The sequence below is a fragment of the Psammomys obesus genome, unplaced genomic scaffold (genome assembly GCF_907164565.1).
Source record: "Psammomys obesus unplaced genomic scaffold, mPsaObe1.curated_primary_1811, whole genome shotgun sequence".
In the NCBI taxonomy this organism is placed as follows: Eukaryota; Metazoa; Chordata; class Mammalia; order Rodentia; family Muridae; genus Psammomys; species Psammomys obesus.
The window spans coordinates 3,102,450-3,118,026 of record NW_026594216.1 but is presented as its reverse complement, the minus strand read 5'-3'; the positions used below and the strand labels follow the sequence as shown (position 1 = coordinate 3,118,026).

The following is a 15,577-nucleotide window of genomic DNA, read 5'->3' as shown; positions in this document are numbered from 1 at the left end:
TGGGTTACTTTCTGCATGGCTTTCACGTGGGTCTTGGGAACCCAAATTCAGGTTATAATGCTTACACACCAATCACTTTACCCACTGAGAAATTTCTCTTGCCCTAACCTCCCACCCCCGGGCATCATCTCAAGTAGCACAGGCTGGCCTCAAGCTCACTGTTTAGTTGAACACACTGAAATCCTAATCTCCCTGTCTCTACTTCCCAGGTGCTCATTTTACAGGCATGCTGTACCATGTCTGGCTTATTTTCTAATCTTTATAAACATGTTTTTTAAACTAAATAAGCTGGGCGGTGGTGGTGGTGCTCATCTTTAATCCCAGCACTGAGGAGGCAGAGGCAGGTTTCTCTCTGAGTTTGAGGCCAGCCTGGTCGACAGATTGAGTTCCAGGAGAGCCAGGACTACACAGAGAGACCGTCTCAAAAACTAAGAAACAAACAAACAAACATAAGAAAAAACCTATATAAGCATTAGTTAAATAAAGCTTTCCTGAGGTCTAGGCCATTACTAGTCTTAGAAAAGGTAGGGACTGTGGTTCAGAGAACCTGGGTTAGGGCTTTGCCAAGCCAAGTGACCTTGATCAAATCTCTGCACCCATCAGAAGCCTGCGGCTGCTCACCATACAAACAAATTGCTGGACTAGAGTTACCTCTAAAGAATTTCCAGAGCCGTGTCACCTGTAATGTGAACAACAGCAAATGGCTGTGATGGTCCACTGTAACGGCGCTTCTTTCTGGCACCTCGTGCAGTTCACGAAAGGCTGAGGCAGCCTCCATAGTCCAACATGAAAATGACTCTGAGTTCTCAAGCCCACAATTTATAGTTTTGAAACTTTCAGCTATCCCTCCTTCCTACTTTAACTTTCAGTCTATCACTTCCCTTGCCCTTAAATGGGCTTAATGAAAATGAATGGAATCTATATCAGCGTCGCTTCCCAGGCCATATGCTGAACTGAACACATCATACACATTACTGCAATTACTTTAGTCATATCAACACTTCAACGACATGTCATCACCTCCATTTTATAAATATGAAAACCAAAGATCCAATCAATTAAGCTGCCCAGGACGGTAAGCAGCAGAGCTATGACTCAAAGCCAACTTATATCACAGGCAATGCAAGGTCTACTACAATCTGTTGCCTTGAACACTTATTAGAACAGTTAGTTAATTAAAAATCTTCCAGTTGAAGTCATAATCTAAGGCCTCTAAAGGCTGATGTAAATGATGTGTAGTTTGATAAACAGAGTTTAATAAATATATTTTATTTCTTCCTCTATCAAGAGGTGAGAATGTTTTTATTACTATTTTCTAAATACATTATTTTTTTTCATCAAGCAAATTTGTGTAAACCCCCGGGAGGTGGCACTTTAGGTAGCAAAGATGAGCAAGAATGTCAAAGGGCTATTGTTAACCAGATAGGTAAGACATTTGCATCCTTTGCTATCCTGACATTGCTGAGCCATTTATTAAAAATGACAGGGAAAACAAATCCTTACCAAGCTAGACATGCAAGAATCCTGGTACACTGTTTTCATCCTTCTCATTATTTGTCTCTTCACTGCAGTCTTAAATAGAACCATGTATTCAAAAGGTTTGAGAATCCAATAAGGATATAACTGTCTGAGCTACCGCATAAGTAGACTCTCGCTTCTCTATCGGGCTAACACTGATATGAGCACTTTCTCTTCTTAAACCATCTCTGGGAGAACGTACAGCTTTGTGCTAGTGCTATGCTGAGCTGCATACCTCAAGCCCTGCTCTGCCCTGGTGGAGGAGGACAGTTGCTGCATTTTACTGGCTCTCTGAAGGCAAAATGCAGAATGCCCCCAAACCCTCAGCCATCACAGTTCACGTAAATACAAACGTTTCTGTCTGTGTCTGATTGACATAACACTTACTTTCCTTAGTTAACAAATTGCTTTATCATATTTGAAGGTCAAATGCCAGAAAAATCTAACATCTCCTGCTGAACCTACATCTTGGAGTAACAATAAGTAACAAAATTATTCTAGAGCCACCCCTCTACTAGACATTACATATGTGATCAAGAGAAAGTTGATTACATTACAGTCCCAACCATAAAAACAGTGCGAAACTGAGCAGATGCTGTGAGGGGCTCGTGAGAGGAAACAGGCAGCCTGGGAACACTGACTGGGACCCCTGGGTCACTGCCTTTGCTCACTCAGTCACACTACTAGACTCTGGAGACCAGAAATCAGAAAAAGTGCATCTACCACAGCACCCTATTTCTCATAGTCACAGTTCTCCCAGCACCTGGAACTCTCCGGGATGCTGATTTATTAAACTGTCCCCTTCAACACCAAAACTCATTCATAAGTGTCAGGAGGGGGAAATGTGTGCTCTCAAGTAACTTGCAAAATTCACAACAGTCACTACTTCTCTAACTGGAGTAACGGTCTGTCACCATGTGTAAAGTAGGCTAGGGCAGGCTGGGGACAAGTTAAGATTCCTGAAGACAAGGTGGTGATGGTAATGATAAGCAGGGTCTAGGGTAGAGTTGGGGACTCGGGGTATCTGGCATTGAGAATGTGGAGTTTGTGGTGGCTGAGGATTTCTGAGTAGAGCTCTGCATTTGAACACATTCTGTACTTGGAAATCCAGAAAAAGCCACCAGTCTGCTGTAGACGCTATGAAGAAGTAGAGAAAAACAACAAAAAGTTACAGGGAAGCTAGGGGTTGGGGGGGGGGCAGCTGAAAAGGCCAATGTGAATGGATTCAGGGGTACCCAGCCAAGACTGGGCCAGGGACAGAGGAGATGTCCAACAGCCAAACAGCCACCTGGATAATGAATGGCTCAGCGGGTGAGAGGAAGTAGGAGGTGACAAACCTGAACAGGGTGTGGGGGGCACTCTTTCCCTTCAGCACCTTACCTTAGACATCTACTGAACAGTTTCCATCGGCTTTCCAGATGTTTACTTGACTATCCTGAGGCCGCTGCCCAAACACAAAAGTTAGCTGCTTTTATGTCTTCAACGCCAAATGCAAACGATTATTAAGGACATTTCATCACTGCTCTCTCTGTCGTTACTGAGGTCTGAATGCCATGACAAACTCCTCCCTTCCCACTCAGCTTGCTTTCTCAAGCCTTCTTCCTCTCTGGTAACCACTTGTATTTCCATCTTCTTCCTGATCTTCTCTGCCTTGACCAGCTGCATGCATTTCTGCACCAGGCTTGCACTATCCAACGATTTCCTTCCTTTCTGCATTCTTGTAAAAGCCTGACTCTGAGGTCAAACCTATTCTCCCCCTGCCACCCAAACGCAGGCGCGTCATATGATTTATCTCTATGCTTTCTGTGCCCTGTATACATGAAGTTCTGGACAAAGTCTATGGAAAGAAACACTCTAAACTACACATGCGCGGGCACACACACACACACACACACACACACACAGGAAATCAATTCTGTGACACTAATGTCACAGAAAACGGAGCAAAGCATTACCTGTCCACCAAACAGTTATCTGACCACTCTAACCAGCTCCCTTGTCCTGTTACATTGAGGGTGAGTTTGCAGTCAAGTGCAGGATGCAGAAAACTAGGGGCAGGAACTGAATTTTAGTTTTCAGGATCTACCACAAAGTCTAATATTCAGCAGACAACCTGATAGTTGAATTAATCAGCTCACAGGCACTGGCTACTGTGACGACAAAGCCAAACAGAAAGCAGGTAGCCCCAAAACTATCATCACTATGGTGATAGATAGCATCATTTTAGATAAACGTTCAATGCCAAAATCACAGTGTTATGTCCCATTTGCAGAGTATGCCTTGCCATTGGCAAACACTTTCCCAGACATTTGCTCATGCAGATCACCAGATAGCCACAGAGTTTGGCAGCAGGAATAAGAAATTTTGCTGAATTTGGAAGTAGGACAGTTGGACTCAAACCTTGTCTTCACCATTTCCTGTCAGTATGACCTTGAAAAAAAGCCCTTCAGCCTGGGGCACATCTCAGTTTCCTCCTCTGTAGAGTAGTGATAAGATCATTCTCTTCCTGCCTTACAGACTTCAGAGGATGGGGAGGGATGACGGCCTACTGTGTACCAAATCTCCTAATGTATTGCTTAATTCTCACCCCAGTCCTACAAAGCTGGGTTTCGCTTCTTCTTGCTCATAACAAGAGGAAAACTGGGATTCAAAAGTAAAATAACTTCCCCAAGGTCATCCATTGGAATTCAGCCACTTCTGCTTAACCCTTGATCTTCATAAGACAATAATGTCTTCTAAGTGAGACCGCTTCTACAGTTGCTGATACTGTTCTAAGTGCATTGGTGGAGACAAAGAGAAACAGTTGCTAGCTGAGGTCATGGAGTGTGTCGGCGACAAGGCTGGGATGAGAAGCCAGCTTTCCCAATCCCTGACCTTCTGAAGCCCTTTTCATTTAACTACACCGGCCCCAGGACTCAGGAAAAGACATGAAGAGATGCAGTGCTCATTTATTCAGACCAGCTGTTCCAAATCTATTTTAAGATGAGCACTTTGAAAATCATGGAAGGCTGGTATCAAGTGTGTCATTAAATATTCCATATTAATTGACCCTTTAGAGAATTCCCATGTGAACGGCACATGCTGTTAGCTTCCTATTATGGGAGCAGCTCAAAGGGCAAGTGTAGTTACACTTCTGCAACACATTCTTTGAAAGGACACTCAGCAGCACAAAACACAATTCTAGTATGTTTTCTCATGAGAACCAAAAACAATGACATTTTACTCATCATTCTGTCCACTAAATGTCAAAGACAAAAAAAAAAAAAAAAAAAAGGTCAAAATATAGATTTGCTTGCCCACAGCACTATGTAAAACCCGACCTCATGAGCAGTAGGGTTTGCAGGAGGGAGGGAGGACCTGCAGAATAATACCACATAATAGCTAGTAATGGGTATATGATTAATAAATATAGCTACCCCACCGAGGAGAGAGGGGACCATGTCATAGCATTCACTTAAAGCAGTACTGGTCCTGGATCCTAGGGCAATAGAGACATGCCTAACTCAGAATTAAACCATGTACTCTGGCCAAGCCGTCACAAAGCACTGTATTAACTGGCCCTCATTAATTTCCTTCATTTCCCTGTATGATTGCATTCTCTTTGCCCATCAAACACCTGCCAAAGGTCTGGCCCCACTTTACTCTGAATACTGAGATAAATCAGTATCGAATCATCCAAACTCAGCATTCGATATATGGAACCAACATAACAACTCAATATCTGACAATCATATAGTGTCATTATCAACACCGGCAGGCCAATCAGAGAACACTCCGATGAGGTGGCATCACAGACAGCAACGCAATGGGCAAGAGAAGTCCCCATTTCATTTCATGCTCAGCTGTGCCAACTGCCTTAGAGGGAGGACTCAGTTCACTATAGGTGTTCTAAGGCAAACCTTGGCTCCGCTATGAACCACTCTTAGTACACACTGCTAAGTCCAGCTTGGCCTCAGAGTGCCTGCCTCTTTGAATAAGAAAATATGTGACCAGAACCTACCTCCTCAGTAAAGCAGTGCCTCCTCCTTGGACAGGCTCCTGAGGAAGTGGTGATAATGGTTTTTATAAATACTTTTCATTATGGTGGCACACGTCTTTCATCCCAGTACTTTGGAGGCAGAGGCAGGCATATCTCTGTGAGTTCAAGGCCAGCCTGCTCTACAAAGCAAATCAAGGAAAGCCTGGGCTTGATACACAGAGAAACCTTGTCTTGGAGGAAAAAAAAAAAAAAAGCTGTTTACATCTGTTGTAGTGTGCACTGTGGCCAGCTGCAGAGCCAGGTCACTCAGGCAGGATGCTTTCTGGTTAGCTCTATGTTAGAGAATAGGAGAGCTCAAGACACGGCAGGTTCCCGTTACTTTCAAAAAAATCTACTCAGTTGTAAAGTGGAAGGATGTTATCGGCAATCAGCAATGACACCGAACGGATGGGTATCTGAGGTTTATACCAGCACAGGTAAAGCTGAATGTGTCTTATAAAATTCATGTAGTTACTTCTGAAAGAACAGTAAACAAAGAGTCATCATTTTCTACCCAGCAATGAATTTTTGCTTACTTATGTGTGACTGTTAGCTATGATTTCTTGTGTAAAGTTCCAAAGACACATTATCAGTAAATTAGTCTATGGCAGCTTCGAGCAAGTCACAGCATGGCAGGGAGATAGATTTAAAAAAAAAAAAGTTGCAAAACAATGCATGTTGCACTGCACCTTTGAAACACCAGGTTCTTGCACAAAGCAGCATGTATTCAGACACATCCTGGGAGGGCACTGAGGAAAGACCCCTGACTCAAAGGGATGCTTGACAGAATCTTCAAGCAGGTGAGAAAGAAGTCTGGAAGTAGACAAAATGGTATGCAAATTTCATACTAACATTTGAAAGCACAATTTATCCCCAAAGCATAAGAATCAGGAGTACAGTGGAGTGAGCCCTGCAAGATGGAACTGGACCAGATCATGGGTTCTAGCAAGCTCTCTAAGGATTCTGGAGTTAATCTGAGGCCAACCAGGAACTATCAAGCAATTATAAGGAAGCCTAGTAACCACTCACCTACCCCAGGTCCAAACCAGAGTGGCTCTTCATTACACTCAATGCTCATCAGCATATCTTTGTGATCTTACCATGAAAGCATACCCTGAATCAAATAAGGGAAATAGCAGGAGTGCTTGCAAATGGAAAGATGCAGAAGAGAACAAACAATGAAGGAGAGGGTGAGAGGAAGGCTGAAAGAGAAACAGTTTTGTTGGGTTTTTGTTTCTTTTTCTTCAGGACTGAACACTCACTCACAGTGCAAAAGAGAACGTACCACATATGGGTAAAGAGGCAGGGAGAGGCAGAGCTGAAGAAAGGCTTCCTCTGATTTTGTCTATGTCTTTGTAGAACAGGAAGCAAGGGCCCCAGTTAAAAAAGAAGAATGAAGGGGAAGGAAATGATAGAGGCTACATAAAAGGCAAGAAAATGTACTAAGGAGTCATTGTGTATAGTCAGAAAATAAATGACAAGAACAGTTACCAAACTATTTAGTGTCAAAACTCCTTTATATTCCTAAAAAAAAAAAAAAAAACTTGACTTTAAGATCTTTCAGCAGCTTGTGTTTGAGGGGGTTATATATCTATCAGTGTTTAATACACTCAGATTCAAAACTGAGAGATCTTTATACACAAGGACATAGTCCGCTGTGAGTTACAGCAATGGCAGCAACTTTCAGAAAACTCCAGTGCAGATATGTGAGGAAATGAGAATTTAAAAAGAGGATGCTATATTAGTATTATAAAAAGTGTTGGGCCTTAAAGAACTCATAAAAGCCTCTGCAGCTGCCTGAAGTTCCAGGGCTTTGAGAACACCAAGTTTAGATTAACAAAAACCAACACGATAGGGTAGATTACAGCACTCATGAGTTTTAGGAACCATGAGCTTCAGGTGAGAAGAATCCCTGTGGCATGGTTTTCCTCCGTCACCTTTAGCAGCTCAACTGTAGACAGGAAACAAGTAACATACTAGATTAAGCCAGGGTTGTGTTTACCCAAGGGAGCAAGATAAATAAGCGAAGCCAAGGAAGTCCTCGGAAGGGTTCTGCAGAGTGAGCTGTGTAGGAAGCAAAGCCATGACAGCGGTGAAGAGGCGGCAGAAGCAAAGAGTTCAAAAGATCACTGGATTTTAGGTATTAGTGGAATAAGCCAGAAAGAAGGGGGTAGTGACAGAGTGGGATGCTTGAAACTGAGACACCGGAGGGTAACTGGTAAGAACCGGTTCAACACTGCAAATTGAACATGATCTCCGCCAGCCACCTGGAGCCTGAAACCTCAGGCTCTGCCTAGGTCAGATCCATTCTGTCCACTTTTAGGGGTCCACAGGGCACGTCCACTGTATGTCTTAACTTCCTCCCTAGGCTTCTCTATTCCTCTCCAGCCATCTACTCAACCCCTGTTCTGGCCTCACCCTCTCCTGACCCAGCTCCACCCACACTCTTGTCCACGCCCAATATTGCCACAGCTAATCCATCCTGAGTGTTGTTAAGATTTCTACCATGTCCAGACTTCACCCAAAAAGTGACTGGAACAATGGAGGCCAATACAAGCTGCCAGTGCAAACTCAGGGTGACAAATTAACACCATGGGTGCCATGGGATGATCCAGAAAAGAGAATATGACTTGAAATACACCAAAGGTGAAAACGCAAACATGCAAAGGGGATGTTTAGATAAAAAAGAGCTAGCGAAGAAAACAGAGCAAGAATAAGAGCCATAAGAGAAACGGAAGGAGGCAGTGTGTGTATGGAAGAGTAAGGCTCACTGGGAAGGCAGTGGTCAAAGGGCCTGTCCATTGAGTGTCTTAACTACTTCCCTAGGCTTCTACTCCCCCCCCCCAGCCATCTATTCACCCCCTTGTTCTGGCCTCACCCTTTCCTGACCCAGCCACAGAATTTATGAATATGATGAAAGTAGGGAAGATCTAGTAATCCATACATTGGATAAATCTCATTTACATGACAATTTCTCCCTCTGCACACACACACAAAATAGAAATGAAAGGACTCTCAGTGTCCTCACCCCATGACATCCATGGGACTGTACTTTACAGAGGAAGCTTCAGGTCCTATGAAACCCTAGCATGCCACCAACTAGGCCATTAGAACAAATGTTTATGCTAAGTGTGCTGCAGGAAAAGGCGACGCTCAGCATAGACTTTACAATAACAAAGGCAGATGATTCAAAAAAACATTATAAAAAAAATTTTAAAGGTAACTGACTTCTGGGAAGATGAAATAGTGATATTATTCTCATTATTCTAAGTGAACCAGAAATGCAACCAAGACACCACTGTTTTTGGACACTGAGAGCTTTTTGTCCCTCCATTTTCTTAAACCTAATAATATATACACACCACCACTTTATGTTGGAGACACACACAGCAATGCCTGAAGTAATACAATTAGAGGGTTTTTTAATGTGTGGTTATGTACAATAGAAATAAAGTTCTCTTTATGTAACTCTTAAAAGACAGTAACATAGAAATGAAACTAGGTGTTAGTGGGTTGGAAGGTAGCCCTGGGTACAACAGTCGCTCATTTTTTTTTTTAATTTTAAACAAATGCCACACCATTAATTCTCTGCTTACATGACAATATTATGTAGAAAAATGTGGAAAGCAGTAACATTTGTGTTGAAATGGTATTCAGAAGAAAAGCCTTTAGGCACATAGTTAATTAATATTATTTATGTTTGCTCACAGGCAAGTACTGTTTCACACATATAAAATAAACCCTATATACTAAGAAAATAACTTCCTTTTTAACCCTTTTCCCCCTACTAGCTACTACCTCAACTTCCTATCCTCTTTTAAACAAAACTAACCTCAAAGAAACGTTTACACCTACCATCCCATCCTCTCCTAATTTCTCTTCTCCTCCATTATGGTGTTTGCCTTCCAGACTATCAAATTTCTCTTCTGTGAAGGTCACCAAGGAACTTTAGACCATGTAAATCAATATGATCCTTGATCCATCAGCAGCATTTGACACATCAGATCACTTTTTTCTCCAAGCACTTTATTCTCTTCTTAGAACCCAGTTCTGTGGGTTACTTCCTAACCCAAGGTCATCCTCTCAGTTCTCCTCCTGAACCTCCATGACAGATGCATCTCTTATGCTCACTCAGACTTTGTCTGTTCTTTCACCACTACTCAGTAGATACTATCATCCAACTCATTATTTCAAATGTCACCTACACTTTGCCGGCTGCAAACTTTTCATCCACCTCTTCCATTTCTCCAATGACCTGCTCAATCTCTTCCTCTGATTGGCTACTGGGCATTTAAGTATGACAGCTTCTGGTCTTCCTCCATTTCTTCAACATATCCAAAAACTATTTATCTCTAGATTTCTCTGTCTCTGAAAACAGCAGCTCTATCATCCCAGCAGCTCAGGCCAGACTCTGCGACTCATCCTTGGTTCCCTCCCACCTTCTTCTCTTACCTCTCAGCTAAGCACACCAGTGTAGCCAGCTGGTCTCTACCCTCAAAATGCATACAGAACTCTATTATTTCACCATCTGCTGCTCCTGTTCTGCTCATGGCTGCCAGACCTTTTGTCTGAATGGCAGCCCTGGCCCAACTCTTCCATCCCTGCAAAACAGTAGCCAGAGTGACCTTGCTAGAAAAGATAAGTTAGGTCACATCATGACTTCACTGAGACCATCGTGTGGAGTCCCATTTCACTCAGGGTGAAAGTCAAAAGTCAATATAAGGACCCACGAGAACCCATTGTCTCCCCCAAACTCATCCCATTCTATCCCACCATCACTCTCCTTTAGCTACACTGGCCTTTCTGCTATTCTAGTGTGCCTAGTGCTAACTGCCTCTGGGCCTTCCCACTTGTTGAGAAAATTCTTTTGTTTTGGTTTTTGGTTGGTTGGTTGGTTGGTTGGTTGGTTGGTTGGTTGGTTGGTTTGGTTTGGTTTCAGACATCTACATTCCTGCATTGCCTGGCTCCCTTCAGATTTCTGCCTAATTATTACCTCCTCAAAGAAGGCTCTCTTACATAACCTGCCTTTTCTAAAATGACATTCCTCTCTGTTCTCTTACCTGGCTTCAGCTGTTCTCACCGCACATTCTATCACATAATCATCGATTTCTTTATGGTCTGTCTCCTCCATCACCACGTGCGTCTCATTAATGCAACAGCTCTGTGGCATCTGTTTGGCACTTTAAGCCATGTAAGAACAAATAATCACTTATTGAAGGAACTCTGCAAGAATGAACAATCCATCTTAAGACAATGCAAAGTTTATCCAGGCTGTATATAATGGTCATAATATGAATACCATTCTAGGACACAGAGTGGCCCAAATAAATAAAATGATACTATTAAAATAATCTCATCAATCACAAAACTCTGATTAGTTTTATACATTGATGGAGACCTTCTTAGCCACTAAAAATGCCATCAAGTCGATGAGCCCATCCCATTTTTGCAAGAGCATGATGATCAATAGAGTTCCTCAATGAACCACTAATGCGCATTATGCCCTGACCATAACATTGTTTGTTATGGTTTATTTGAAAAATAAATTGTTTATTTGAAAAATAAATCTGTTTAATATATATAGACACAAAAGTATTGAATTTTCAATGGTCAAAGATCAATTTAACTTTAATCTTTATAATAAACTGTGTTAAATGTAAAACAAATGTGACATTTATCTTTTTTGTTTTGTTTTAGCCAAGGCTGGCCTTGAACTTACTTCATAGCTAAGGATGACTTTGATATCCTGGTCCCTTCTGCCTGCATTTCCTAAGTGCCAAGTGCTATAACAACAGGCATGTTCTGCCACAGCCATGTAGAATCCTTAAGCCATTATGAATAGGAACAAAATCTACATTACTATTTCCTAAGTATTTGTTTCTTAATTAAAAATCATCATCTTATAAAGTTGGTGAGACCAGAAAAATGCTGTGGTCCACAGGTACAATAACAACGAGCAAGAGAGGTGTGAGCCATTTCTGTTTTCATTTTGAAGAAGACTAGCTTAGCTTATGAATACTGCAAGATTCAAACCTATAACAGAACAATGATTGTTTGCAGTGTTATTTGTGTTTTAATGCAAACAAGGCAGAAGGCTGACAAAGAGGGAATGAAATAACATCCGACAAACTAGAATAAACACCCTCATTAAAAGGGGCTACTAATTTTATAGTCTATTTGGGAAAAGTACATACATACACACACAGAGACAGAGGCAGTAGGCAAAACAACAAAGTCCCCTTTGTTGGCATTTGTCAAAACATTTTCAGAATACCCAAAACTCCCCATTACGACGTTCTGAGTTATCTCCTCCTATGGAAGATCACGTGTCATAAGGAATTAGTATATTTCAAATTAACATCCCCATCAGAAGTCAGGTATAGAAGTAGTGACTCTTGGAAATAACAACAACAAAAGCCTACAAGTACTAGGAATAGCATCTGTAACTTCCAAAGAGCAAGTTCTGCTGGGGTACAGGTCACTATTAGCAAAGCACAGTTTGCAGCTGGACGTGTAAACAGAGGAAAAGATGGTTCTATAAAAGGTAGTTTATGTAACTTAGGGGAGAAAGACAAACAAACCCTTCCTAAAGAGATGGGGACCTGGAGGGAATCAGGAAGTGTGAAAGAGTAGATGCTTAGGGGGAAAAAATAGGAATGCCCTCAGCACAGGAGACACCAAATACACTAAGGCTTTAGCTTCTTCTTTACACACCATGAGGACAGCTGACAGCGTAGGAACCCCATAACTAGGAACAATCAGAGCCTTCCTCAAGAAAGTTACATGAGGCAGAAATACTTGCACAAAGAAACTTGTAGATCTTTTAGTTATATCTTAATACCCATATTAATATGACAATAGCAGAAATAACACTTTAGGTAATTTTGCTAATACTGAACATTTACTAAGTATACAGTATGTGCTGAGTACTGTAGGCATGTTAAATAGGTCACCTTGTTTCACAAAAGCATTTGCTAAGCCTCATTTAATGATATAATGACAACGTGTATTATGCAAATGAATATAGCTAGCTCTCAGCTCTCAACCTCTCTGCAGTGGAGCCAAGAATCAGTAAGGAAACAAAATCAGGTACTAGCCTTCCAGGACCATGGCTGAGAAGAAGTCTTCTCTCCGAGTTCATCACAAGAGAAATAGCAGCATTTGCAACCTTTCTGGCTTTCACTCAGAGACGGGCTGTTTTTAAAACTCAAAATAAAAATCTAAAGAGTCATTTCACTGCTCTACTTACCTCATTACAACCTGGTGGTTTATTGATACCAGTGTAATAATTCCTGGAGGGCAAGTATGTTGGTATGTTCACTGTGGCCTCAATATGGAACAGAACTCTTAGAGAATCTTGCCTACTCCGCTTCATTAATAATGCTGATAATGATCCTCGTGATCAAGTGGATTACATTATAGATAACACAGTTTAAGAGAAGAAAGAGGAAAACATCATTGTCAAGACTCCATCCATTGTTAGCAGTCAAATAAAGGTTTGAGGGTCAAAGAACACCCAGCTGTCCAAAAGAAAAAAAGGAAAAGAAGGGAAAGGAAAGAAGGAAGGAAGGAAGGAAGGAAGGAAGGAAGGAAGGAAGGAAGGAAGGAAGGAAGGAAAGAGGGAGGGAGGGAGGGAAGGAAAGAAGGAAGGAAGGAAGGCAAAAAGGAAGGAGGGAAGGAAGGAAGGATGGATGGAAGGAAGGAAGGAAGGAGCAAGCTTGATAATTAAGGACAACTTTAATGAGTAACTGCTGGAAATTCCAAACACTGAACTTTGGGGTGATGTGTGCGCAGCACATGGTGTCAAGGCACCTGAATCCACCCTGTTGCTGGTCAAGTGGAGTTGGGGCTCTAGGAACTGGCTCCTGTGTACCGCATGACCTTGTTCCTAAGAGCAGCTCTGACAGTATGGAAACAACTACTCAACGCCTCCACAATATATCTGTAGCTGCCACAATTGTGGAAGAGTACACAGAATTCGCAATCACGCACCATTCAGGTTTGTAAGAAAGTCTAAAAGAATTAATCCTTACTGGCTCACCACGTATATGTCTGCTTTTTTCTCGGGGATTGCTTACCAACAGGTTGAAGTCAGGGGATGAAGAATTTGAAGCGAGGCGCAACCCTGATGAAAAGCTGACAACCAGAGCCGAGTGTGGGTGTTCCTGCTTTAAATATGAGACTATTAAACGGCAGAGGGTCGTGTCCTTCTGCAAGGACACAGCTCTGGGTAAGTGGCTGAGGCTCTGCATCATACAGGGCTAGGGCTAAAATGTGTCATTAGAAGGGCTCTTTCCCTTTTAGGTGCAAAGGTTTCTTTTTCTCTTTCCTTTCTTCCTTGCTTTCTTTATTTTGTGAAAGAGAAAACAGAAGTTCTGAGTTGCGTTCACATCCTCTGAACAGAAACTTTCCGACAGGACCAAAAGAGCAGCCCTGCACTGCAAGGTGACTTTCGAGCTGCCTCTGAGGAACCCAGTGCCTTCTAGGCCTTCCAGGGCTGCATTTTAACCAAAAGCCCCAAAGAGGTAGCTCCAAGCAAGGCTAAGGCCACGGGAGTCCCGTGCCCCCATGCTACCTGAGCACCAGACCCAATGAACGAAAGCAGAATCTCCAGCGAAACTTCTCACTTCCTGTCACTGCTGAGGGGGGCTGGACTGGCTCCTCCGCTCACGTTTTCAGAGAAGCTGTAAACACAACCTTTCTGCTTGCCAGCTGGCCACTGGGGCAGGTTGGGCGGGGGGGGGGGGGGGGGGGGGGGGGGGGGGCTGGTGGCGGGGCTTTCTGAAGCATCTCTGTGTCCCGCTCCTCTCTCTGACTCTGACCAGGATCACTTCGGTACAGATAACGGTACCAAACGCCCTCCACTTCCTAGAGTCCTCATGTATGGCACGGTTCCTCTTTCCAGAACGTGGGGATCAAATGTAAAACAAAAAAACAAGTCAAAGCAAAATCACTCCATCACTTCATTTCATCCTTTCTCATCATTATTTTAGAGGCTGATCGCTCTTTGTTAACACACACTCACACACACACACACACACACACACACACACACACGCTCACTCACGGGAGGGGGGAGGGGCAGAAAGGTGAAACGCGCTGTAAGAGAACTTATTTCTTCCCGCCTCCCAGAAACCATTAGGATTCCACACACCCTCTCCGGGCGCAAGGCTTCAGTGTTCGGCTGAGAAGCTAAACCGTTTCAAGGCAAGTAAGGAAAAGCCCCCAGGCTGAGAGCCGAGAGGCAGGGCAAGCTGAGCGCACCTAGATGTTTGCATTTACACAAAGAAATTATCCGGATGATTAATGGGAGCCTGGGACGCTCTGGCGACGGGGTCGCGGGCTGGCCTCCATACCTGGGACATCTGAGGCCTCAGGTTGATCTCCTTCAGGTTGATGGAGTGTGCCCGCAGGTTGTTAAGCAGCTGGCAGAGCAGGACTCCATCGCGGAGGGTCTGCGCCAGGTCGAACACCTGCGCCGAGTCCCAGGTCACCCGATGGTTGGCGGGGAGCACTTTGCAGTGGATGAGCCACTGAGCGCACTGCTTCCACGGCTCCATGCCCGACGGCTCTGGGACCCGGCCCGGCAGGGACGGGCGGCGACGCCGAGGTGGCCGCCGCGGAGCTTCAGCGCCGCGCCGACGCCAGTCGCCGGGGCCCCTCGGTGGCCCCGCTTCTCCGGAGCGGGCGCCGCTGCCGGCGGCTCCGGGGCGCCGCGTGGGACTCGCCTCGGGTCCCCGCCCGGATGCGCCGCGGCCGGGCCGCCGCTGCAGCAGCGAGGGCTGCGCGCTCTCCGTGCGCCCCGGCCGGGTCGGCGGCGGACTGGCTTCCGACTCGCGAGCCCGGCGCCCCGCGACTGAGCATGCCCAGCGCGCCGGGCTGCTCTGTGCGCTCCCCGAGTCCCCGGACGCGCGGGTGCGAGCGCGCCCGCTGCCCTGGCTGGGGGTCGGGGCCGAGGGCGGGGCGGCTGGGGGAGGAGCGGGCCGAGCGGGGGCGGCGGCCACAAAGGGGATCCCGGCGCCCCCGCCCCGCCCGCCAACC

General features: G+C 44.4%; 1 protein-coding gene across 1 annotated transcript in view; it reads right to left on the bottom strand.

Annotated features, from left to right (window-relative positions):
* Positions 1-15,346, bottom strand: part of Vav3 (vav guanine nucleotide exchange factor 3) — a 335,771-nt gene extending 320,425 nt beyond the window's left edge. The window contains exon 1 of the mRNA XM_055618154.1: positions 14,893-15,346. Coding sequence (XP_055474129.1) covers positions 14,893-15,096 — 204 coding nt within the window. The 5' untranslated portion in view covers positions 15,097-15,346. The remainder of the gene's footprint in view (positions 1-14,892) is intronic.
* Positions 15,347-15,577: the final 231 nt, after the last annotated feature.